This window comes from Mesoplodon bidens, assembly GCF_964165515.1.
Source record: "Mesoplodon bidens genome assembly, chromosome: 2".
Lineage (NCBI taxonomy): Eukaryota > Metazoa > Chordata > Mammalia > Artiodactyla > Ziphiidae > Mesoplodon > Mesoplodon bidens.
Window position 1 is genome coordinate 180,208,372 of NC_138177.1, and position 25,508 is coordinate 180,233,879.

The 25,508-nt window shown below is 53.3% G+C and overlaps 1 protein-coding gene across 1 annotated transcript; it reads left to right on the forward strand.

Moving 5' to 3' along the window:
* Window positions 1-1,783: 1,783 nt before the first annotated feature.
* On the forward strand, window positions 1,784-19,708 carry GPR157 (G protein-coupled receptor 157; the record flags this gene model as incomplete). The annotated part of the gene is given in 5 exon segments (XM_081223751.1): window positions 1,784-2,166; window positions 15,209-15,422; window positions 18,821-19,015; window positions 19,491-19,620; window positions 19,623-19,708. Coding segments are annotated over 5 exon segments (1,008 nt in total).
* Window positions 19,709-25,508: the final 5,800 nt, after the last annotated feature.

Here is a 25,508-nt window from a genome sequence, read left to right on the forward strand (position 1 = left end):
AACTTGTATATGAATGCTCATAGCAGCATTATTTATAATAGCCAAAATATGGCTATCAATTGATAAATGGAAAAACAAATGTGGGATATCCGTACAATGGAACATTATTCAGCCATAGAAAGGAATGAAGCACTTATGTATGCCACAACGTGGATGAACCTTGAAAACAAGCTAAGTGAAAGAAGCCAGTCACAGAAGACCACCTATTGGATTCCATCTCTGTGAAATGCCCAGAAGAGGCAAATCCATAGACACAGAAGGTGGATTAGTAGTTTCAGGGGGCGGGGGGGCAGTGACTACTGTTAAAAAACAAAATCAACTGAGTAAATTGTAAAGATCTTATTGGCTTTATTCACCGATCATGAATCACTCAGCGTCCCACCTAGCAAATAGAAAGGAGCTCTGAAGCGCCGTACAAAAGAGAAGACTTTTACAGGCAGAAAGAGATGGGACAAGGAAATGAGTCTAGCAAAGAGCTGAGTATTTCAGGCAAGGTCACCTTCCTTTGGGGGACGGCAGGGATCTACCAGAAGGATTTACTTCACTAGTGCTGACCAGGAAATGCCAGACTGACTGGTTAAGATTACATTTGTAGGAGAGCTTGAAACCGCAGTTAGGTTAGGTATGAAGTCTTGGTTTGGCGTAGCACAAGTGACAACACTTGGGACCTGTTACCTCTCTTTTGACACGACTGTGTTTCTTTTTGAGGCAATAAAAATGTTGTGGAATTAGATAATGAGGATGGTTGCACAAACTTGTGTATATGCTATAAATAACTGATTGTACATTTAAAAGGGCCAATTCTACGGCACGTGAATGGTAACCCAAATTTTTAAAAATGAAATTTTCAAAAAAGAAAACCCAGTAAAATTGGAAATTAATGTTTCAATTTCTTTAAAACAATTTCACACATTAAGCTTTATTTAAAAAAATAGAGTGCTCATTGTAAGAAAAGTTGGAAACACCCCGTTCAGGAAGTAACCACCGCCACCCTAACCAGCGAACACCTCTGGTATGGCTGCTTAAGGAAAGAGGATCACTTTGACAGCTGCTGTTGCTACCAGTGGAAAGACTGCCTCCACCCCCGCACACATGCTGGCCGTAAAGAAAGAAGGTAATATTAGCCCTAAAAAACTGTCAGCGCATCCCTCCCCAGGACTGGACGTCCTAGTCGGCTGGCAAGAGCAGGGGCCTCTGGAGGATGCGCGGGGAGGGGGGGGGAAGGAGTGCGGCGCTGCAGACTAGACGTGGGGACTGCAGGGTGGAGCGTGGGCGCCAGCGGTGTGGTGGGAGGGCAGGGGCGGAGCCTTGGGGATGGGACCGGGGGTTGCGGGGAGCGCCTAGGGACGCGGGCACAGGGGCGCCGGGGCGTCGGTGGTGCTCGCGGGAAGGGCTCTGGGGCCGGCCGCGGGTCCGAAGTCGGGACGAGAGGGCCACGGGTGGAGCGTGGAGGACGCAGGGGCGCGGTGTGAGGGCGAGGGTGGGGCGCGGGGGCGGGGCGCGGCCGGGGTCGGGACGTGGGCGCCGCGGGGTGGAGCGTGGAGGGCGCGGGGGCGTGGTGGGGCGGGGGCGGGGCCTAGGAACAGGGGCGGGGCGGGGCGGGGCGGGGCCGCTGGGCCGCTGGGCGGCGGACCTGGAGGGCCCGGGAGGGGCCGAGCCGCGGGCGGGGCGGACACCGGGTTGTGAGCCGCTCGTTGGTTATGTGCCCAGAAGGCGGCGGCGGCAGCGGCGACGGCGGCCGCCGCACGCGGCGACCCGGCCCTGGCCCCCTCCGCTCCTGACCATGCCACCTCCCGCGCCCCCCACAGAGCTGGTGCCGTCGGAGCGCGCAGTGGTGCTGCTGTCGTGCGCGCTCTCCGCGCTAGGCTCGTGCCTGCTGGTGGCCACGCACGCCCTGTGGCCCGACCTGCGCAGCCGGGCGCGGCGCCTGCTGCTCTTCCTGTCGCTGGCCGACCTGCTCTCGGCCGCCTCCTACTTCTACGGGGTGCTGCAGGACTTCGAGGGCCCCTCGTGGGACTGCGTGCTGCAGGGCGCGCTCTCCACCTTCGCCAACACCAGCTCCTTCTTCTGGACGGTGGCCATCGCCCTCTACCTGTATCTTAGCATCGTCCGCACCTCGCGCGGCCCCGGAGACGGCCGCCTGCTTTGGGCTTTCCACGTCGTCAGGTGGGTGGCGGCGACGCTGCTTTCCCTCGGGTCCAGTGACCCCTGCCTGGATCCTGTCTGCTGCCCCTGTGGCCCTCGCCACCCTCTGGGCCCTGCGTCGTGATTGGACCCCTGGCCAGGCGCCCAGCAGGCAGTGTCTGCTCCTGTCCTGGGACAGCCCTGGGCCAGCAGAATGATGCTAGGCTTGCCTGGGAGATGAACTTGTCCTGAACATTGCCGCAGGGGGGGCCCCTTTGAGGCGGCCCCAGCCCTAGCCCCCCAGTGAGGTGGGCCCCTCAGCGCAGGCCCTGGAGGGTGGGAGGGGCCAGAGCTCGCCCTCAGAGCGTGGCCCTGGTAACTTGGAAGCACCTGGAGAGCTGGCGAGGCCACTCTGGGCCCTTGGCCTCCTGCTTCAGTGCTGACCATGGGGATGGGGGGAAGCAGCTGGTCAGGCTGGGAGGTGAGTTAGGTGTGGTGCATTCAGCCACTTTCAGGCTGCCTTCCACCCAGCCCTCTGCCAGATGCAGTGCTTCAGCTGTAAAATTTAGGAAGGACAGTCTTGTTTATTTTATCTTTGCTCATCTCTAAACCTCAGGCCCCAATCTCTTGTTATCTCTCTTCTAGATGATCTTACTTTCTTACTCAATTTCAGCAACTTAATTTCTTACTCAATTTCAGCAACTCTGAAATTGAGGTCAGAGGCAGAGGCTGGTCTGGAAGAGGGCAGCCAGCGGCCTGGAGTCTCTGAGAGTAGAGAAAACCAAGGCCTTGTCCTGCTCTGACATTGAAGGGTCTCATGCAAGTAACCCTCATCTATGGAAGAAGGTTGGCCCCTTCCTGGTGTAATGTCAAGATTCAAACATCTGGTGGTGTCCTCTGGTGAACCCAAGGCAGGAATTTTATAGAGCTTCTTTCCTCCTCTCCTTCCTCCAGATAAGAGTACCAAATGCTGCCCTAATTATAGGTTCTCTCTGTTAAATACTTGAGTTCTTTCCGAGGGACTGAAGATAGTCAGCACTTTGGTAGAGACAGGTCACCGGGGTGTCACAACAGTGAGGTCACAAGCCTGCAATAGTCACTTGACCTCCAGGTCTCGGAGCTGTTGGATGGAGGCCAGCTGGTCCCTGGGAAACTAAACGGCCTGCTTCTCGGCTGTTCAAGTCAAAATGTTTGTAGCGAGCCATTCACATGTGCCTCAGGTGCTGCAGAGACCCACAGAGAGCGGGGCTGCCTACCCCCCTCCCGCATCCAACCTGATCCCACCAGCCATTTTGGAGACCCTGTCCTTGGCAGGCTGGTTGGCTGTGGGCAGCGTGGAGCTCACGTGTACTTGAAAAGGAGCCCAAGACTTTCTTTGCAAGATTCTCTTGTCTTTTTCCCCCTCTTTTGAAAAATACTGAATACAACATATTTTTCAAGTGATAAAGAGAACCTGGCACAGCTCCTATAGAAAAGACATTTCCTAAGAAACCTTGCTTTCCACTTCTAGGGATGTTTTCTGTATGCTTAGGGAAGGCCTCCTAAGAAAGCCCGTGTGTCCTTCTCTGGCCGTAAAAAGGAAGCAAATTGTTCCTCTTTGTTTAATGTGATCCACCTGCTTCTTTTTTTTTTTTTTTTTTTGCGGTACACGGGCCTCTCACTGTCGTGGCCTCTCCCGTTGCGGAGCACAGGCTCCAGACGCGCAGGCTCAGCGGCCATGGCTCACGGGCCCAGCCGCTCCGTGGCATGTGGGATCTTCCCGGACTGGGGCACGAACCTGTGTCCCCTGCATCGGCAGGCGGACTCTCAACCACTGCGCCACCAGGGAAGCCCCACCTGCTTCTTAAAAGAAAAAAAAAAAGAAGAAAGAAAGAAAATTACTTGTATCCAAGCTAGAAAGGGACTTTGACAGTTTATTCCCTGTCAGAAGTCAGCACTCGTGTTGCTGGTGTGAGACTTGATAAGACCTGTCCAACAGGTTCATGTATTGACCTAGATCCTCTCAGACCGTATTGCTAAGGACTCTTCAGTGTCTTTCTTTGGAGGATTAGTTTGCTGCTGCTGAAGGACCTCTTGGCGTGGGAAATCTCATCTTCAGACTCTGGCTGCCCAGGCACCCACTCGCTAACCATTTCAAGTGACTGCAAATCAGTCCTCTTCTTCAGACCTTCCAGTCTTGGAAAATATTTTATTTTTATTTATTTATTTTTTAATATTTATTTATTTTTGGCTGTGTCGGGTCTTAGCTGTGGTACGCAGGCTTTCTAGTGGCGCACGGGCTCAGTAGTTGTGGCACACAGGCTTAGTTGCCCCGCGCATGTGGGATCTTAGTTCCCTGACCAGGGATCAAACCCTCATCCCCTGCATTGGAAGGCGGATTCTTAACCACTGGACCACCAGGGAAGTCCCCCGGGAAAATATTTTAAAATATGACAACACAAAGGGCTGCTCTCTCTATTCTTATGAGTTGATTTTTTTTTTTTAAACTGACAAATATCTTGAGAAACGGACAAAGGACATTCGGACGAAATAGTAAAAGCATGAATACTCAAAACAATACAACAATGAGGTACCATTTTCTCATTAAATTAGAGGGAAAAAAATAGTAAGGCAGGATACTAATGTGATAAATGCAGATGAAACTGGTGTTTTCCTACATTATTATTGGCCATGTAAGTTGGAATAATCCATGTAGAAAATATTTGGTTCATACCCCTTGACCCCAGCAATCCTATTTGTAGGCATCTAGTCTAAGGGGATAAACCAAATTACATGCAAAGTGGGATGTACGAAGGAGTTTGCGTGGCACTGTTAGCCAGAACAGTGATGAGAATTTGAAAGCAACCGAAATGTTCAAAAAATCGGGGATCAGTAAGTTACAGACTACACCCCACCCAGAACTGTTATGCTGCCATTAAATACCGGCCATGGGGCTTCCCTGGTGGTGCAGTGGTTGAGAGTCCGCCTGCCGATGCAGGGGACACGGGTTCGTGTCCCGGTCCGGAAAGATCCCACATGTCACGGAGCGGCTGGGCCCGTGAGCCATGGCCGCTGAGCCTGCGCGTCCAGAGCCTGTGCTCTGCAACGGGAGAGGCCACAACAGTGAGAGGCCCACGTACCGCAAAAAAAAAAAAAAAAAAAAAAAACTGGCCATGAACTCTATAAGTCATATACTTTTTAAACGGTATGATACAACGTTAAGTGGGAAAAGCCATCTATAAAACTAAATGCAGCCATGCACCACAGGAGGCTGGAGAGAGTCGCAGGCAAGTTCCCACAAAGCACCTGCGTGGCCCCTGGGACCCCATCATAATGCCTGCCATAGTTTCCTTTACAGAAAGACTTTATCTCATTGGGGAAGGAGGGCAGCTTAGACTTTATCCTCAGAGAAATTGCCTGTCATCACAAGCTGCATCAGGCTCCTGAGGTCTTGCAAGGATCACGCTTTGATCCTCCATAACCCAGGGGACTCACCCAGAGATGACCACCCTCCAGCCACAGCTGATGAGACTTTCCCAAGGCCACAGAGCTGTTAACAGGAGGCTCAGGGTTAGAACTTCAAGGTCAGTGCCCCTTTTAGGATTCCATCTTGTCTCTTGGCCTTGATAATAATTTTTTAAACTGAGAGATAATTCGACAATCGTTTATTTTTAACTTTCCAGATTTCCCCCATTATTAACACTTTACCATGTTAGCTTTTCTTATCCTCTCCAATTATTTTTTTTTCTGGAACCACGTAAGAATAAGTTACAGGGACTTCCCAGGTGGTGCAGTGGTTAAGAAACCACCTGCCAATGCAGGAGACACGGTTCGATCCCTGGTCCGGGAAGCAACTAAGCCCGTGTGCCACAACTACTGAGCCTGCACTCTATAGAGTCCGTGAGCCACAACTACTGAGCCCATGTGCTGCAACTCCTGAAGCCTGCATGCCTAGAGCCTATGCTCCGCAACAAGAGAAGCCACTGCAATGAGAAGCCTGTGCACCGCAGCAAAGAGTAGCCCCTGCTCGACACAACTAGAGAAAGCCCGTGTGCAGCAATGAAGACCCAACACAGCCAAAACTAAAATTAAAAAAAAAAAAGAGTAAGTTACAGACCTGATGCCCCCAACTCCTAAATCCTTCAGTGTGCTTTTATTTCCAAAAGACAAGGACAGTCTCTTGTGTGACCACGTATACCTCCCCAAAACAGAGAGTAACGTGGAGCAGTGCCAGTATCTGATTGTGTCATGTGAAGAAGGAAAAAGGCAAAGCAGCTAAAAAGAAAAAAATATGTGTGTGTGTCTGGTAAAAAAAAAAAAATCTGATTGTGGATCTATTGAGGTTTTGCCAGTTGTCTAATAAGGTCGCCGATAGCAAAGGGACTTTGTTTTCATGTCTCTTCATCCTCCTTCAATCGGGAGCAGTGTTTCCGTGTTCCTTGGTGTTTCACAACTGGTGTTTTTGAAGAGTACAGGCCCGTTATGGTGTAGGATGTCCCCCCTCACCTGGGTTGCCTGTTGCTTCCTCGGGAGTAGATTCAGGATCTGCACCTTGGGCTGGAATCTCACAGAAACCTGTTCTCGCTTCCTACCTGGTGGTGGCTGGCGACTTTGATTTGTTCCGTTCCCGGTGATGTTCACTTTGATTGCTTGGTCAGGGTGTTATCTGCCAGTTCTCCACCACAGTTACTCTTGTTCCTTTTGTACTTAATAAGGATCTTGTCGAGATAAACCTCCTGGAACTCCTCGAAGCCTCACCCAAGGGTTTCACATCCCCTGATTCCGACAGCATTCTGCGGTGACTTTTCTGGATGTTGCCTCATCTTTGAAGTGTGAGAATATTCTGTGTTCAGGGAAAGACCTGTGATAAGTCCCTTTCTACTGTGTCTTAGCTGTGGAGGCGGCATGGTACCGACACCACATATTTTATTGATTGACTGCAGTATAGTTGATTTACAGTGTCATGTTAGTTCCAGGTGAACAGCACAGTGATTCCGTTATATATTTATATTGTTTTTCAGATTCTTTTCCCTTATAGGTTATTACAAAATATTGAGTATAGTTCCCTGTGCTATACAGTAAGTAGGTCCTTGTTGTTTATCTCTTGTATATAGTGTGTGTGTTTATGTTAATCCCAAACTCCTAATTCGTCCACCCCCCTTTCCCCTTTGGTAACCACAAGTTTGTTTTCTAAGTCTGTACCCATATTTTACATGCATATAGATAAGCATCTGTGACCCTGTGTTTGCAGTTCTCACCTAAGAAAGGGCTGGGCAGCTTAGCCTGTAGCAGCTATGGGCGGGGTCATTTCCTTTCAGATAAGATAAGCATGAAACCATCTCTGTCCCCCTGCAGAAGGTGACCTGCCTATCAAAAGCAGTCTTCAGCCCCTCTTCCCCTGCAAGGTGGTGGCTCCTTCTGAACCAGTACAGCAGGGTCATGGACTGTCCCCTCACCGCTGGGCCAGGTGTGTCCTGTGATTGTGGGGGGAGGTCAGGCTGGGGCGCCTCGTCTCACCGCGTCAGAAGTGGAGCCCAGGCGCCAAGCTGGCAGCCTCGAGCAGCCTTTGGGTTTCTTCTGGCTGCACTGAAGTGGGGATAGGTGTGGACATGACCCCCAGCCCATGTGCCCACCCACCCTCTTGCATTTGCTGGAGGCTCTGGAGGAAGAGAGAAGTCTATGGCACCCCAAGTTCACCATGAAAACCCCTGCTGTGGGGATTGGGAAGTTCCAGCGCAGAGAAAAGGGGCCCCGTGGGCCCCGAAGGGGAGAGCCTGCAAGCTCTCTAATCAGACACTGGCTCACTCACAGTGGGGCCCAGTGACAAGGCCCCAAGTGGGCAGTGTCTGAATAGGGGGTGAATCCAGTGGTTGCATGAACAGCACCCCACATCAGACGGTGCTCCCCAAAATGATAAGAGCTAAACCGGCTTTGTTTGCTGAGGGCCCTGCTGCATTGAGTTCTCTGCGCTGCATTTGCGTGTCCGTGGGACACCCTCTGCGGCACCAGAGGCTGCCCCTTGACCCTGCCGGAGCGGAGTCAGAGTCTACCCCGGGCCCAGGTGGGCAGGAAAGCGTCCCTGAGCGCTGCACAGTGCTCCTCGGCACCCACAGAGCCAGGGCTGCAGAGGCCTGTGCCAGGGGCTGAGTGTTTAGAAGTTCCCTTGGACGCCTTTCCCCACCTCTGCGGCCAGGGCTACCGAGCGACCGACCTCGCGGTGGCCTGGCCGGTGGCTGACACCCTGAACTCCCACGTCCTGCCCCCTGCCCGACCCTTAACAATAAGAGCCCCATTGCTGGGGCAGAAACCTCCAGGCGGCCTCCTCGGGCCTGGATTCCTTGCACCAGGCTGTGCCCCCTGCAGCTGCATCCCTCCGGGCCCAGGCCCGGCTCTCTCCTGCTCCCAAGAGCTTTAGAAACTGGCACATGGTTGCCGGATAGTTTTGTTCTCAGAGCATCTTGGGGTCATGGTCACATTCAAGGCCTTCCATAGGCCCCAGGCACATGGACCAGGCTCTGCTGTTTGGGGGAGAAGACCCTCTTGCAGCCTTCCCATCAGGTGCCACCCCGCACCAGAGATCTGTAGGAAGGGTGAGGTTTGGGGGGAGGGGGGAGTACAGGAATCCAACGGTGGATTGAGCAGACCTTGCGCCCTTGGTGCGGAGGGGGAAGGGTGTTCCCAGCCCTGACTGTGAAAGCGGCTCTGTCACCACAGGTGTCCCCCTCCCTGACTGGTGGGACAGGTTTCAGAAGATCCCCAGCTGGGCAGACTGGAAACTCTGAAGGAAAGCCAGAGCCTTGCTCTCGGGGGCACCGGCCGCCTCTCGTGGTCGTCTGACAAATGCCACGGAATCCAGGTGTGGGACGCGGCCTGCTCACCGACCGCCTGATCCCGCGGTGCTTCAGCTTCTCGTGGGGCGACTGAAGAACAAAGTGAATGTCGAGTTCCAAAAGCCAAGCTCATGACCGGTCTGCAGGGCATTTGTCAGTTTACCCCTCCCCTAAGCCCGCTGAGGGCCCCCAGCTCTGCTGGTTTGGGTGTCGGGGGGTGTCCCAGGGCTGGGCTGCCATCCCCTGCCCTGGCATGTCTCTCCCCCAGAGTTGGTAGGGAGCATCTGCCTTCGTCTGCTGCGGCTGCCCTAACAAAGCCTGCAGACTGGGTGGGGCGCTTAAACAGACATCCCTTCTCTCCCGGTCCTGGAGGCTGGAAATCGGAGATCCAAGTGTAGGCAGGGTTGGTTTCTGCTGAGGCCTCTCTCCTTGGCTTGCAGATGGCCGTCTGCACCCTGTGTCCTCAGATGGTTGTCCCTCAGTGAGTGTCTGCATCCTAATCTCCTCTTCTTACAAGGACACCTGTCCTATTGGATTAGGACCCACCCAGTGACCTCATTTTAACCTAATCACCTCTTTAAAGACCCTGTCTCCAGATACGGTCCCGTCCCGACGTACTGGGGGTTAGGACTTCACAGGAATTTGGGGGCAGGAGGGGACATACTCAGCCTATAACTGCCTCCGAAGGGGGAGGAAGCCAACTTGGAGTCTGGCCTCGGTTTCCAGGCAAACACACGTGAGAGCTGGGGCCTGGGCACCTCTGGGAGCAGCTCTTGGTGCCCCTCCAAGTGGGGGATTCTGCTCAGAGAGTGGTCTGCAGGCCCCCTCCATCTAGGTGACCCTAGCCACGCTTCTCCTCCGCCTGCACCACAGGTTTGGAGAGAAGGAGCCTCACTGGTCACCTGCTTTAACCATGTCCCTCCTCAGTGCCTTTCATACCATCCCCTGCACGTGGTCACATGGCTTCCTTCCCTTGATGGGGGACGCTGCCAGTTTAGCCCTTGGCTTTGGGACTGAGCAGGATGCCTGCCCTTTCCTTCGGCCGCCTGAGTCTACTCTGCTAGCAGGACGTCCCCAAGAGTCTTCCAAGACTCGAGGCCCAGCTCCAGGCCCAGCATGTCCTCACATGCCCGCTCTGGTGCCAGCTTCACAGTCTCAGGTTTAGAATGTGGGTCCCAGGTGTCCACACGGAGGCAGGACAGTTTGCTGGTCGTTCTCCATCACCCACGTCTGGGCATCACGGCAGCCCCTCCGACCACACACCTTCTGGGTCCCAGTCAGCTACAGCCCTTGGTCTGTTTCACATGTGCTGTTGTTAAGCCGTATCTTACTTGTTCTGATTTTGTTTGTTGTTTGATTGATGGCTGCTTTTTTTTTTTTTTTGGAGGGATAAAAAACTGTTAGGTGGTACATGTCAGAAATTAGCAGTAGACGTTTCTGGAAAGTGAGAATTAGGTCACACATGTCTTTGTAGAGTTCCTCCCAGAGTTGGACACCACCTACAACTCAGGGTGGCCACTTGGCCAGAGAACAGCTTGGCTTATTGCGGTTGCCAAACAGATTTTCTCCTGGCTCTATAGGTGAGAGACTGGTGCAGGGCACCTTCAGCCCCCTATCCTTTTCATCCTCTGTCCAGTGGTGGCCTGGAGCCAGCTTGCGGGACCCGATTGTTAAATTTCAGGGCATTTTGTGGGCTGATTGTTAGATAGAACATCGTTAAAAATTAAATTATATAAACTTACAATTAAATAAATTGCATTAAAAACAAAAGTAACATACTCAAAACTCCTTAGGTCGTAATTATACTTTTTAAAAAATTTTATTTATTTATTTATTTATTTTTGGCTGAGTTGCGTTGTGGCGAGCGGGGGCTATTCTTCGTTGCGGTGCATGGGCTTCTCACTGCGGTGGCTTCTCTTGTTGAAGAGCACGGGCTCTAGGTGCGTGGGCTTCAGTAGTTGTGGCTCGTGAGCTCTAGAACGCAGGCTCAGTAGCTGTGGTGCACGGGCTTAGTTGCTCCGTGGCATGTGGGATCTTCCCAGACCAGGGCTCGAACCCGTGTCCCCTGCATTGGCAGGCAGATTCTTAACCACTGCACCACCAGGGAAGTCCCCTAATTATACTTTTGTTGATCTGTAGAGCAGATGTCAGCAAACTTTTCCTGTACAGGACCAGATAGTATTTTCAGGTCTGCAGGCCATGCGATCTCCGATGCCACTGCTCAGCTCAGCTCTGGTAGCTTAGAAGCAGCCATGGATGATATATAACCAGTGAGTGTGGCTGTATGCAGTAAAACTTTATTTTAAAAAACAGACTGAATCGGGAGCTTGGGATGGACACATAACGCATGACTGTGTATAAGACCGATAACTAATAAGAACCCACTGTAGAGCACAGGGAACTCTACTCAATACTCTGTAATGACCTATACAGGAAAAGAACCTAAAAAAGAGTGGATATATGTATATGTATAACTGATTCACTTTGCTGTACACCTGAAACTAACACAACGTTTTAAATCAACTATACTCCAATTTTAAAAATAAAATAAATTAATTAAAAACAGACTGGGCCGGATTTGGCCTGAGGGCCCTAGTTTGCTGAACCCCTGTTCTAGATTTAAGAAAGTGATAGAGAAAATGTTAGTAGTAAAGATTAAATGCGAAAGTGTTTCTTGTCTCTGTACTTAAGCCCTGGCGGCAGCCACGTCGGGGCACGTGGGAAGCCGCATATTTCACGGGGAGGTGATGAGAAGAGGCCATGTCCCAGAGCAGGAAAAAAGAAGAAACATTCTTCCAGTGTTGGAAAAGTATTACCTGAGTCCGCCTGCCAATGCAGGGGACACGGGTTCATGCCCCGGTCCGGGAAGGTCCCACATGCCTCGGAGCGGTTAGACCCGTGAGCCATGGCCGCTGAGCCTGCGCGTCCGGAGCCTGTGCTGCGCAACAGGAGAGGCCACAACAGTGAGAGGCCCGCATACTGCAAAAAAAAAAAAAAAGAAAAAAAGAAAAGTATTATCTGATCCACAGAGAGGTCACTCATGTCAAGTGGACCCAGTGAAGTCCCAGCTCTCGTCTGGTCCCCCAGGTCTTCCTCATTTCACTTCCATCTTAGTCATTAAGGAAAATGGAAACATCAGCCACCTTCTCATCACGGAACTACTCTCATTGGCTGACTGCAACCACAGGTTGGCTGCAGATACCAGAGCTCCGCAAAACTCAACAGAAGCCTCCTGTGAGAATCAATTGGCTGTGTGGAATGTACGATAAGGAGTATTGTGTATTTTATTATTATTTACAAATTGTGTGCCGCACATCCTTTATATCTGTAAAATTCATAATCAGTTTACATTTGTGTACATACACACACACACGTGCGTAGATGTCTTTCTGATGTTAAAACATCACCAGCACACCATTGTCCGTACCTGTAAGTTACGAGTCTGGTGGAGCCTGCTTGGCGGGGCTATTAGACCATCCCTCCCACTCCATTCCCACTGCTCTCTGAGGTCACCTTTTCTTCCACCTCCCCTCAGGTACCTCCCCAGGCAGCTTCTAGCCTCAGCAGAGCTGCTGTCTGTGCTTGAGTTCAAACAGCAACTCTGATTGATCAACCCACATGCTCACCCCTTTCAAAGCCGTCTATTTGGTCTTCCCTCTGGCTATTTTCCATCACAGATTCAGCTCCAGGCACACCCCAGTAACACAGAGGAAATACATCACTGGGTAGCTTTTGTACAACAAACCTAAAGTTGTAAAATGTGGAACTGTCACCCTGTGGTCCCCAGGGGCTGTAGGGATGCTGAGGAGGGAAAGAAGCTGCTTCCTCCCGCCAAGCCTGTACTCTCCTTTCCCGCTGGGGTGGGAATCCTCGGCTCCAGTCCTGCCGGGTGTTGGTCCCTAAGCACAGCTTTCCCATCTCTAACTTCAGGATTTCCGGTTCAGCCCTTTAAAAGCCTTTCACCTCCTTTCAGTAATGTCCTTGCAGTGAATATTTAAAGAGTAAATTGGGAAAAGCTGTCTCAGTCACTTGGTTCAAACTTCACTCATTCATTCGTTCATTCATTCAGCAGGTCCTAGTTTTGCCCCTATCATGTGCCAGGCACTGGTGTAGATGCCAGAATAGAGCAGTGAACCCACATGGCCCTCACCTCATGGAGCTCATAGCTGACATGTGTTGTCCTAAAATCCCAGGATGGCGTGAGTTTTAAAACGGTAACCCTTTGGTTTGACACTAATATATATTAACTCACCAGATCAATAACTTTGCATAGCACAAACATTTAAAATAGACACACTCCATCCATTTGAAGTGTAACTTGGTACCTTTCTCATAATCCTTTTTTTAAAAAATAAATTTATTTATTTTATGTATTTATTTTTGGCTGCATTGGGTCTTCTTTGCTGCGCGCGGGCTTTTTCTAGTTGCGGCGAGCGGGGGCTACTCTTCATTGCGGTGCACGGGCTTCTCACTTTGGTGGCTTCCTCTTGTTGCAGAGCACGGGCTCTAGGCACGGGGGCTTCAGTAGTTGCGGCACATGGGCTCAGTAGTTGTGGCTCGCAGGTTCAGTAGTTGTGGCGCACAGGCTTAATTGCTCCGCGGCATGTGGGATCTTCCCGGACCGGGGCTTGAACCCGTGTCCGCTGCCTTAGCAGGCGGATTCTTAACCCCTGTGCCACCAGGCAAGTCCCCACCATCCTTTACTTTCTACGGGGTTTTGCCCCCTTCCGTGCTCTTGTGACTTCAAGGAGGGTGTGCTGCTTCTGCCTCTGCTGGGCTGTTGGGGCAGCAGAGCTGAGGGTGGCACCCAGTGGCCCGCCCCAGGCTCTGGTCCCTCCTGCAGAGGCCAGTGAGGGGAGGAGGTACCAAGTCTTTCCTGGGCCCAGGAAGCGGACTTTCTCCCTTTCCTCGCCATCCCTGCCCTGCCTTGTCCCCAGCCCTGCGGCGTTTGGAGGACCTTATAAAATCACAGCCCTTCTAGCCTCGTTTTGGTAACAGACTAAGTGCAACTGTGGCCTCATCCTTGTTCTATGACCTTCTTTCAGAAAGAGCCGATATTCCTTACACAGAGCCCTCAAGACAGAACCAGTTTCTGAACTAAACGTTTTCCTGATGACACTGTCCTATTTACTTACTGCTTGTTCTCTGGGCGGCCGACCTACCTCGTAGGCCCGTGTGTCCTCCTGGGGGCAGAGACCGCGCAGGCCTCATGCATCCCTGGTGGCTACACCGCAGGCCCGGATCCTGGGACCTGGGGACAAGCCTCACTGACAACATTGGTCGTAACTGCGGACACGCGTACCCTGTCCCGCATGCTGGATGTAACGCTGATGAGTTTATTCTCCTGACAACCAACAACGATGCCCTGCTCCAGGCACCGTGATCATCCCCACTTTTTGGAGAAAAACACGGATGTGTTGCAGCCACGTGGGGCAGGGCCGAGACTCGGACCCAGCCTGCTGCATCACGGTCCAAGCTCTTAACCACTCTGCCGGGCCACCACAGGTCCCCCTGGCTGATTTAAAAGGCTTGGCGAGGAGACTCGTGCGGGGACCACTGGGGAGGGGCCCTGGGGCTCAGCCCTAATCCCAGGTGTGTTGCCATTGCAGTAAACTCTAGAAAAGTCAGCCCAACACTGCACTGAGAGGGGGCCCCCGCCCCAGGCTTTGTGCTTTAGTGGGCCCCCTTGGACCCTTGGCAGTGCCCGCCCCTTCCCATAGAGCATGGAGGGCTCAGGACCGAGGAGATGTGTCCGCCCGGAGCCCAGGGCCCGTCTTCTAGTTCCTGCTGTGGGTGCACGGGACCCAGACAACCCCAAGCCACCAGTGTGTGCACCCCTGGGCCCAGGCTGGCCAAGGGGGCCTGACTGTTGGGGTGTGTGGATGAGGCTTGTCCACGTGGGCTGGTGTTTGTGGGCCAGTGCACAGGCCCCTCGGTGTGGGAAGGAGCCGGCCGTCCCGATGCCACAGCATCCCAGCGCCAGTCTCCGAGGAGCCTGGCAATTCTGAAATAGAACCCGGCCTCCAAGGGCTTGGGAGGGTTTGTCCAGGTGGGAGGCTAGGGCATCCCGGGCTTGGCAGGGCTTGGTTAGAGCAGGGCTGGGTTGGGGGATTTGAGCACTCCCGCCCCTCCTCTCTGCAGGGACACTGTGTGCTGCGCACTTGGGAGAGCACCGTACTTCTTGCGTACACAGCATCCCGGTCCCTTCGCCCTCGCTGGCTTTGCCGGGAGCCGGGTCTGACCTCACCGCCTCCCGTTTGCTCCTTATTCCTCAGCTGGGGGGTTCCGCTGGCCATCACCGTGGCGGCTGTCACTCTAAAGAAGATCGGCTACGATGCCTCGGACGTGTCCGTGGGCTGGTGCTGGATCGACCTGGAGGCGGAGGACCGCGTGCTGTGGATGCTGCTGACTGGGAAGGCGTGGGAGATGCTCGCCTACGTCACGCTGCCCGTGCTCTACCTCCTGATCCGGAAGCACATCAACAGAGCGGTACGTGCCCCACGGGGCCCCGGCCCAGAGCTCTGTGTGGCCGCTGTGTCCCGGCATCGGGGTTGGCTGCTGTAGGGGACAGGACTGGTGACCGACCAGAGTGACGGAGCGTTTGCTGTGCCTCAGGCACCGTGACGCGCGCTGAATTAATAAGCATCGTGGGTTGTCTGGTTTGCTAGTTATGCAGCCCTGTCGGGAGCGGGTCCTGTTATGCTCCGTTTGTGGATGAGGAAACGGGGGCTCACCGAAGTTAAGGGGCTCCCCAGACTCGCCCAACTCTGACTGAGCTGCTGTGAAGCCAAGGAGGCTGCGGGCTCAGCCTGTGTTCTGGGCCGCAGCTCTCTACTGCCCCCTCCTGGACAGATCACCACGGTCGCTTAACCTGGAGACGAATTTGGATGAAAGATGACCAGTAGCCCAATAAGAATTGAACTGGCACGCCCCTGGGGAGAGGAGGCCACAGACTTTCACAATCAGCGATACAAGTAACTCACTTCTTTCTCCTTGGTGATTAAAATATTATAAGTGGTAGACTTTTCAGGCTGTCAGGAATTCATAAATCAATAGGCTGGGCTGCTCTGAAGTCTCCTAGACTTCTGGCAAGAAATTCTAGGAAAGAATGGTTTCCCTCTGATGATGTGGCCAAATTGTTCCTTGCTCTGGACTACCGTTTCCGCACGTGTAAAGTATGGGCTTTCTCCTAGCCACAAGCAAACTGCTACCCCAAAAAGCCTCAGATTAGCCCATCCGTTGGTCCGCTCAACCATTCATTCAGTGTGTTTTTATTGAGCATCTACTATGCACAAAAGCTCTGTGTGTCGGTGGGAATGCTAAGGAGAGCTCAGGCATGGATCCTGCCCTCCTAGGAGGAGGCAGACGTGTAATTACGATGGAAGATGAAACGGGGCTGGAGCAGTAACATCGTGAAAACTCTGGGGATAGACTTCCAAGCTCATTCTGCTGGTGTGGTACCTGTGTTTCTTTTTTGCTCTGAGTTTTCAAGGCTGTAATTGTAGGCGAGAACGTCCCCAGCTTTTGACTTTCGGGTGTGCTGCTGACTCAGCGGTCATTTCCAAGTGTGTAGGGTGCTCCTCGCAGCTGTCTGACACCTGATCGCCACCCTGTATGTGGGATGCACACTTTGGGTTCTCTTTTTACTCCAAAATTTACCTGATTCTCACCCCTCCCTGCCGCCCTCTTCTGGCTCAGCTTGGAGTCGTTGACAAAGATGCTGGCAGGGCTCACCGATGGGTCTGAGATCCTCTTTGTCTACTTAGGGTTTTTTAGTTGGTCTCCTGCCTGGGCCGGGGCTGCCCTGCTCACCTCCTCTTTTCCGTTGCCCTGGGAAGGTTCCGGACTCCCCGATGAAAGCTCCCAGGAGCCCTACCAGGCTCTGCCCAGGACCTCCCCATGCCCTCCCCCAGCTGCCTTTTCATGTGGTTTTTGTTTTTTTTTTTTTGGCCATGCTGCGGGGCATGCGGGATCTTAGCTCCCTGACCAGGGAACGAACCCGTGCCCCCTGCAGTGGAAGCACAGAGTCCTAACCACTGGACGGCCAGGGAAGTCCCCCTGACCACCAGATTTTAAATTGGCACCGCCAGCTCTCCCTCCTGCCCAGACTCTTAACCACTGGAGCGCCAGGGGAGTCCCTCGTGTGTCTGTCTTCCTCCCTACCCTTCCTGTAGCGGGGGCAGGAAGCCTGGGGCCCTGCCTGTGAGGCTGACCCCCCCCATGTGAGAATGGTCCTCTCCTACAGCTCTGCAGGTGTTTCCAGAGAAAACAAATACTAGTGAGCAGGGAGGTGAGAATGTGCCGGTTGTTCCCTGCCTCTAGCTAGGAGGGAGAGCTAAAAATAAATGAACTGGGTGAGCTTTGCCCTGAGGAAGAGCGGACTAGCAGCCCTGGCTAGCGCCCGGCTAGTGCCTGGCTAGTGCCCGGCTCCCCCGCCCACCCGTGTGGTCCTGGAGGGGGTGGGTGGTGCCGTTCTCTGGGTGCTGAAGGCCCTGGGGAGGAAGCATGTGCTCTGAGCAGGTGAGCTGCAGCAGCTTGGGTGCTCAGAGATGCCAAAGGGTGTGGCTCTTCTCCTCACCTGCGCCGTCAGTGTCCCCCACAGAGGACCAGGCTCAAAAACACATCTTTGTTATGGAGCAGTGTTTTTTCCATCTATTTTTAGAAATTCGGTCGTGATCTGGAACTGCCTTTCCTGTCACTGAAGGGCATTCCAAGGAGCGGGGAAACCAAAGCTGGCGGCTGCTCGCCTTTTCTTCCTGTCCCAGCTTTGGGCAGAGCCCCTGCTGTGGGGCAGGCTGGCAGGGTGGGGGGACGCAGCAGGGTTGGGGGGTGAGGGGGGCTTGCCTTCTGGAGGAGGAGGATGACCATGAGCAATGGGCCTGATAAACGAGGGTGAATGGCGTCCAGGAAGGAGGATGATAAGAGCTATGAAAAGCAGACAAGGATAAAGAGCTGGAGGTGGGGACAGGACCACCTGGGAAATGCCTTTGCAGTTTAAATAGGTTGTCAGGATAGCCCTTATCCAGAAGGCGACACTGGAGCAAAGACTTGAAGAGGGTGAGGGAGTGAGCCACGTAGACGGTTGGGGAAGAGCATTCCAGCTCGAGGGAGCAGCCTGTGCAAAGGCCCTGGGGTGGGGTGTGCCTGGCATGTTTGGAGCATTAGGAGGCCCGTGTGTCTGGAGAAGAGTAAAGGGGGTACGTAGCAGGAATGAGGTCAGAGCTAGACTAGGGTTGGGGACATCGTAAGGAACGTGTGAAATGGGGAGACAACAAGAGCTTTGAGTGGAAGACTGGCTTGATCCGACTTAGGTTTTCAACGAGCCACGCTGCTTCTGTGTTGAGAGTAAGACTGCAGTGGGGACGGGGTGGGGTGGTCAGGGCGATAGAGGGAGACCTGTGAAGAAGCAGTGGCAGCTCACCAGAGAAGGGGTGGTGGTGCTTGGACCGGGCTGGTGGCAGTGGTAGTGGACATCCAGGTCTGGGTCTGTTTTGAAGGCAGGGCCTGCAGGGCTTGCCTATGGATCGGACGTGAGCTGTCGCACAGAGAGAGGGACCAAAGGCCATTCCCAAGTTTGGGGCCTGGACGGCTGGAAGGACGGAGCTCCCGTTAGCTGAGATGGGGAAGCGTGCAGCAGGCTGGGGGTCGAGAGCAGGCATGTGTTTTGGACCTGAGAAGTTTCCAACGTGCTTTAGACACCCTCGTGGGGTGTGGAGCAGACAGTGGATGGAGGAGACGGGGCAGAGGTGGGAACCTGGGCTGCCGGCCTCAGGCACTGCGCGGCTCACGACCTCCGTGTCCCGGGGGGAGGGCAGCCTGTGGTGGGGCTGGAGGGGGCTGGAGGGGGCAGGAGGGCCTCACGTCTGATTTGTGTGTTCCTTGTGCAGCATGAGGCTCTCTCCGAGTACCGGCCCCTCGTGTCCCGGGCGCACCAGCTCCAGCGCCGCACCTCCACGGCCGATAAGAAGCTGGTCCTCATCCCGCTCATCTTCGTCTGCCTCCGGGTCTGGAGCACCGTGCGGTTCGTCCTGACCCTCTGTGGCTCCCCGGCAGTGCGGACCCCGGTGCTCGTGGTTCTGCACGTAGGTCTGCCCCCGCCACCACCCCGCCCCGCCCTCGCGGCTCCCGGCCAGACTGTGGGGTCAGCAGGGTCAGATCCTTGTCCCCGGAAGGCAGGCAGGCAGGCAGGCCGAGGGCTCTACCCTACCTCGCCTTGCTCGCTGCCCCACAGGGAGCCTTGAAGAGTGAAGGTGGAAGGTCAGCGTGGCTCGGGGGCAGCCCGGGGGTGTTGAGTTGCTGTCCAGTGGCCTAGGAGTAGCCCCGGGAGAGTTGACTGACCCTGAGTCCTCCCCAGCCCAGAAGACCCGGGGACACGCCTGCAAGTCCAGGCCTGCCCGGTGCTCAGCCCAAGGCCCACGTGGCCAGGGTCCCCCGCAGACCAGCCTCAAGGGGTGGAGGACCGGGTCCTGGGTCCCCAGCACTTCCCGGCCTCCCTGCGTGTGCTGCTCAGGCCCGCCCTGGCCCTGGCACTCACGCCCCTCCGTTTCTCCCTGCCAGGGCATCGGGAACACCTTTCAGGGGGGCGCCAACTGCATCACGTTCGTCCTCTGCACCCGCACCGTCCGGACTCGTCTCCTCGCTCTCTGCTCCGGCTGCTGCCCTCAGCCTTCCGCTGCCGCCGAGAGCCCGGTGGGCCTCCCACGGCCTCCGCGCCCTCCACGACGGGCGAGCCTCAGGGGCCCAGGCGGGCCGCGGATGAACTCTCCAGCACCTGAGCTGCTGCGCTCCTAGTTCTGTGCGTGGGTGCTGCCGACCTGGGGCGGGCGGCGCCGAGTCCCCTCTGCAGGGAGCGGGGCGTCAGCTGCGCTGTCCGCCTTGGGCTGCCGAAGCTCTTGAGCCCCGTGGGGAGCAGCGCAAACTCAGCTTGTCTACCTCCTCGACCCTCAAGCACGTCCCCTCACACCGCATCCTTCTGCACGCAGGGGAGTTCGTCGGCATGAGGGCTGCACTGAGATTCAGGGAAACCCGATCACTGCCAGGTTGCCTTGCGGTCCGGGCGTCATCGGCCTCGTGACCACACAGCACTGCTTACAGCTGGAGGGACCCACACCCGTGGGAAAAGCACAAAGAGATATATATACACTGGGCACCCATCCTCAAGAAAATGTCAGGGGGTACCAGCGACGTGGCCCCCACTGAGGTATCACGGAGCAGACTCCTGGTTTGTCAGGGCGTTGAGATTCCCCTGAGAGCCTGGCTTTTCCCGGATGGCTTTGCTGGTCAACGAAAGGGCCAGTTACCTTTCACCAGGAGGTTCCCCCCTGGTGACCAGCATGAGCGCAGCCGCACACAGCTGCGCAGGGCAGCTGGTCTCCTGGGGCCTCCCGAAGTCTCTCCACGGGCTGCCAGCCCTTGGTGTATGGATTGTGTTTGAGTTTCAAGCAGAGGCCAGGATCCAGACTCCTGTCTCCCCCAGGCACTTAAAATGCAGGTCCCTCCTCCAACGCAAGGACTGGAACAGGACAGGAAGAGGCCACTGCAGAAGTCCCCGCAGACGCCCCACTGTCACTTGGGTCTGTTCTTGTAAAGACGGAAATGGGTGAGTCAGGGAAGGATCTGGCTCATTCACTTCCTAGGTTAATTTTGTATAGGAAAGGCGACCAGAGGGTTAGGGAACACCCAAATACTGATTCTTCCCTGAAGGTGAAGGTTTGGGGGATTGGTTGGGGAGAGTGACGCATGCATCGTGGGGTGATTTAAAAGAAAAAGGATTTAAAAGAAGCATCCGTATCTCTATAACCTATGACTCTTCCACCAACCCTTTCGTCTTAGGTCAGAAAACAATTTCTCTGTTCAGTCATAGAAGCCACTGGCTAAGAATGGGAGGTGTAACTGTCACCGTGCGTGTGGGGCCTTGGGGAAGAAAAGTACAACTAACCCGATAGGTGCCCCTCCCTTGGGTCCCATGAGAACTCTGCAAAACTGATTTTCTGAACCTGTAAGAGGGTTCTGGATTAAAACCAAAGCCACACCCTACTGTTGATTCCTCTTTTACTCTCAAAAGCAAAATCTGTAACAGGAAGAGACTCTGAAAGGAATAGTCCTCCACAGAACTAGGTCCAAAACGCTCCTTTTGGGTTCCCTTTTTAAAAGAAGTTTTTATGAAAATCAGCAAGAGGTAAACATCCCTTTAGGATTCAGAGAAAGCTCTGGGCTGCCCTACAGAAAGCTACTTTCAGTAAGGCGGTCTCCTTACAGAAATGGCCCACGTGAGGGGAGTCGGGGGTCCCCTAAAGGCATTACAGCTCATCATGGGTGCCTAGCTGGTAAAGAGCCTCACGTTAGCTTCTAGAATGGAGCAGAAATTCAGGAAGTTGCTTGCTGCAAAAGAGGAGATGACTCACGGCTGAGTTAGTATGGGCCCTGGGGGAATGATGCTCGAATACCTCTTGTTCTGAAGGGGGCCCCAGAGGCCTCGGCTCAGATGGTGCAACATCGATGCCCGCTGGGCATGGCCTCTAAGGACTGGCCTGAGACCTGGGTTTCCCCAGACCGGCTGCAGCCGGAAAACACCTGCAGAGGGAGTCGGGGCTCAGAGAAGAGCATCTCCGTGTGCCCGGGCCACCCTCACGTTCTCATTCCACCTGTGAGTTGCCGCTGCTGAGTATTTCCATGTCCCTCCCTCTGCTCCCCACCCCGTCTCTGCAGACGGGTGAACATGTTACTGCAAGTGGCGGACACGTGCGGGCAGGGGAGGGGCTCGTCCTGGTGCCTGGAGCGTTGCAAACAGCACCATCGTGAAGCCCAGGAGGGTCTCCTGCCTCGGATCAGAGCCAGACAAAAGTGCGTTCCTTTTACACGTGGCTGGGCGCCCGTGGGGTCTCTCTCTCGGCCAGTGTAGTTAATGTTTATCCACCCTCACCCCCCCGGGCACAGCTGTGTGACCTCGGCCTGAACAGGGGCTGCGTCTCAGCCCCCAGCCCCTCTCTGCTCAGGCACTTGCTGAACCTTGGTCTTTTCCTCAGGTTTACTGAACACTTTCTGCCTCTTTGCGCTTCAGAGTTGTGTCTGTCTGTGTTTGTTTTTTAATAAAGATTATGATTTGGCCCGGGGTTGAGGATGCAGAGAGAGCTCCGCCTGTGTCCACAGCAAGAAAAGAACACTTTTGCAGGCTTCCCGTCTTGGCATAATGGCATCGCGGGAGGTTTTGTGCACATGCAAAATTGTAATGCAAACCCTGACCGCCTGGATCAAGGCCAAAGTCTTGCTATTTTTAATTAAATAAACTATATTTCTTTTGTGTATTTGGTAAGCCGACTGCCGTTGATGTGGGTGCGGGTCGGCAGTGAGGCTCAGACGGGCCTGTGCTGTGGGGCAGGTCCAGAGCTTCCCACACGGTTGGGCCCTGGAGACCACGTCTTTGCCCTTCTCTGTGGGCAAATGCAGTCGGGTAGGTGGCCACTGGTTGGTATAGCCAGCTTCTCCTGAGTTTGCCTGGTCTGGGTTGGGGAGCAGGGGTGGTGGTGTTTAGAATACAGATTCCAAGGCCCCGTCCCATATGGGGATCAACAAAGCCAAGTTCCAAGGACCCACAGCTTAGGGCTAAACTCTCATGAGTGTGACACTCCAGATACTGAGCCACCAACCATGTCTCCCTTCTTGCATGATTCTATCCCGACACCCGGTGACCCTCTGCAGTGGCAACTAAGGCTCCCAGGTGGCCGGGAACTGCTGGGGCACAAGGGCTCTTCTCTGAAGGAAGCAGCCTTCCAAAACCAGCCATCGGAGCCGGCTGCCTCGTTCAGTGCAGAACTTCGCAGCCCTGCAGCCCTGCCTTCAAGTCTTTTTTTTTTTTTTTTTTTAACTGCTACATCTTGGGAACTTTGCTCCCAAAAGCGTTCCTTGTTTATTTGTTCTACTTCCTGGATTTTGTAAAGCTAAAAATACATCAACTATCAAGAGAATGAGAGGACAAGCCACAGACTGGAAGAAAATATTTGCAAAAGACACATCTGTGTATCTATACAAGATGATGGATGCTAACCTACTGTCATCATTTCACAATGTATGTGAATTGCCATCACGCTGTACACCTTGAACTTATACAGTGAGGTGTGTCTATTATTTTTCAGGGAAACTGGGGATTGGGGGGAATGCACATCTGATAAAGGACTGTTACCAAAATATACAGCGGACTCTTTTTTTTTCAAATTTTTATTTATTTATTTTTGGCTGCGTTGGGTCTTCGTTGCTGCACGTGGGCTTTCTCTAGTTGTGGCGAGTGGGGGTCACTCTTTGTTGCAGGGCACAGGCTTCTCATTCCAGTGGCCTCTCTTGTTGCGGAGCACAGGCTCTAGGCACGCGGCCTTCAGTAGTTGTGGCACGCAGGCTCAGTAGTTGCGGCTCATGGGCTCCAGAGTGCAGGCTCAGTAGTTGTGGTGCACGGGCTTAGCTGCTCCACGGCATGTGGGATCTTCCCGGACCAGGGCTCGAGCCCGTGTCGCCTGCATTGGCAGGCGGATTCTTAACCACTGTGCCACCAGGGAAGCCCTACAGTGGACTTTTAATACACAGCAATAAGAAAACAAACAACCCGATTAAGAAATGGGCCAAAGACCTTAACAGCTGCCTCACCAAATAAGATACACAGATAGCAAATAAGCATGTGAAAAGATGCTCCACATCATGTGTCACCAGTTAACACAAACTGAAACAGCGAGATACCACTACCCACTTATTAGAATGGCCAAGATCCGGAACATCAACAACACCAAATGCTGACGAGGATGTGGAGGAACAGGAACTCTCATTCATTGCTGGTGAGAATGCAAAATGGTGCAGCCACTTTGGAATGAAGTTGGGTAGTTTTTTACAAAACTAAACATATTCTTACCAGCAGTCACGCCCCTTGGTATTTACCAAAATGAGTGGAAAACTTACGTCCACACAAAAACCTACACACAGATGTTCATAGCAGCTTTATCCATAACTGCCCAAAACTTGGAAGTAGTTAAGATGTCCTTCAGCAGATGAATGGATAAATAAACTGTGGTGCATCCAGACAAAGGAATATTATTCAGCACTAAAGAGAAAGGAGCCATCAAGCCATGAAAAGACACGGAGGAAACATAAATGCATTACTGAGTGAAAGAATTCGATCTGAAAAGGCTGCATGCTGTACGATTCCAACTATAGGACATTCTGGAAAAGGCAGAACTATGGAGACAGTAAAAAGATAAGTGGTTGCCAGGGGTTGGGGGGAGGGAGGTGGAGCACAGGGGATTTTTAGGGCAGTGAAACCACTCTGTATGACCCTATGATGATGGATACTTGTCAATACACATTTGTCCAAACACACCATGTCCAACACCAAGAGTGAGCCCTAATGTAAACTCTGGACTCCGGGTGATAATGAAGTGTCAGTGCAGGTTCATCTCAGGTGACCAGGGTACCACTGGTGGGAGGTGTTGATGCTGGGGAGGGCTGTGCAGGTGTAGGAGCTGGGGGCACATGGGAAATCTGTATCTTCCCTTCAATTTTGCTATAAACCTAAAACTGCTCTACGAAAATAAAGTCTTAATATAATTAATTAATTTAAAAATACATTGACTAGCCCCTAGAAATGGCTTGCATCTTTTTAATATTAGTTTTGTTATTAAGATGCAACTTGGAAGGGAGGGATAGATTGGGAGTCTGGGATTGACATGTACACACTGCTGTATTTAAAATAGATAACCAACAAGCATCTACTATAGAGCAGGGAACTCTGCTCAGTACTCTCTAATAACCTGAATGGGAAAGAATTTGAAAAAGAATAGATACATGTATATGTATAACTGAATCACTTTGTTGTACACCTGAAACTAAACAACATTGTTAATTAACTATGCTCCAGTATAAAATGAAAATTAAAAAGAAATTTAAAAAAATAAAATAATAAAATTATCACACACAAAAAGTTACAGCACACACAAACTTAAACAATACAAAATTAGCAGCGTCCTGTCCTGTTTCTTCCGGGCAACCACTTGGGAGGATGTTTTAGCTACTCTCTCTTGCCTTGATCTCCATACCTTGAACCAGGTGCTACATGCTTATCTGTGAGAAAATGGAAGAAGCCTTTCCCGGCTGGCACTGAGAGACCTTCCTGAGACTCTCCACTCCTCATTAGGTGCTGTGTTCCTCTCCCCATCCACCCCATCTCCCCTCGGTGACCCTCCATCACCTCTTCCCTGACCTTCCCACCAGCCCCCTCGTCCTGCTTAGGGAGGCTCTGAGCACCACCCAAGGCACAGTCTGGCCAGGTGACCTGGCCTGAGGGACTCCAGGGGAGGCAGCGAACAGTCCAAGCTCTCAGGCCTCCTCTGACCTGTACCTGTCCCCCTCTCTGGAGTCGCCTCCGCCTTCCTCACCCCAGCAAACAGCACACACTTCCATGCTGGTGATGCTTGTGGTTTTTCCCAACCCCAGCAAGCAATCGTCTGACACCAGCTATAGGACCAGCTCGCTGTCCTGCAGTTCAGCTCTGACACTGTCTACCTGGAGACAGCACCACACCCTCAGGTGAAGGTCTCA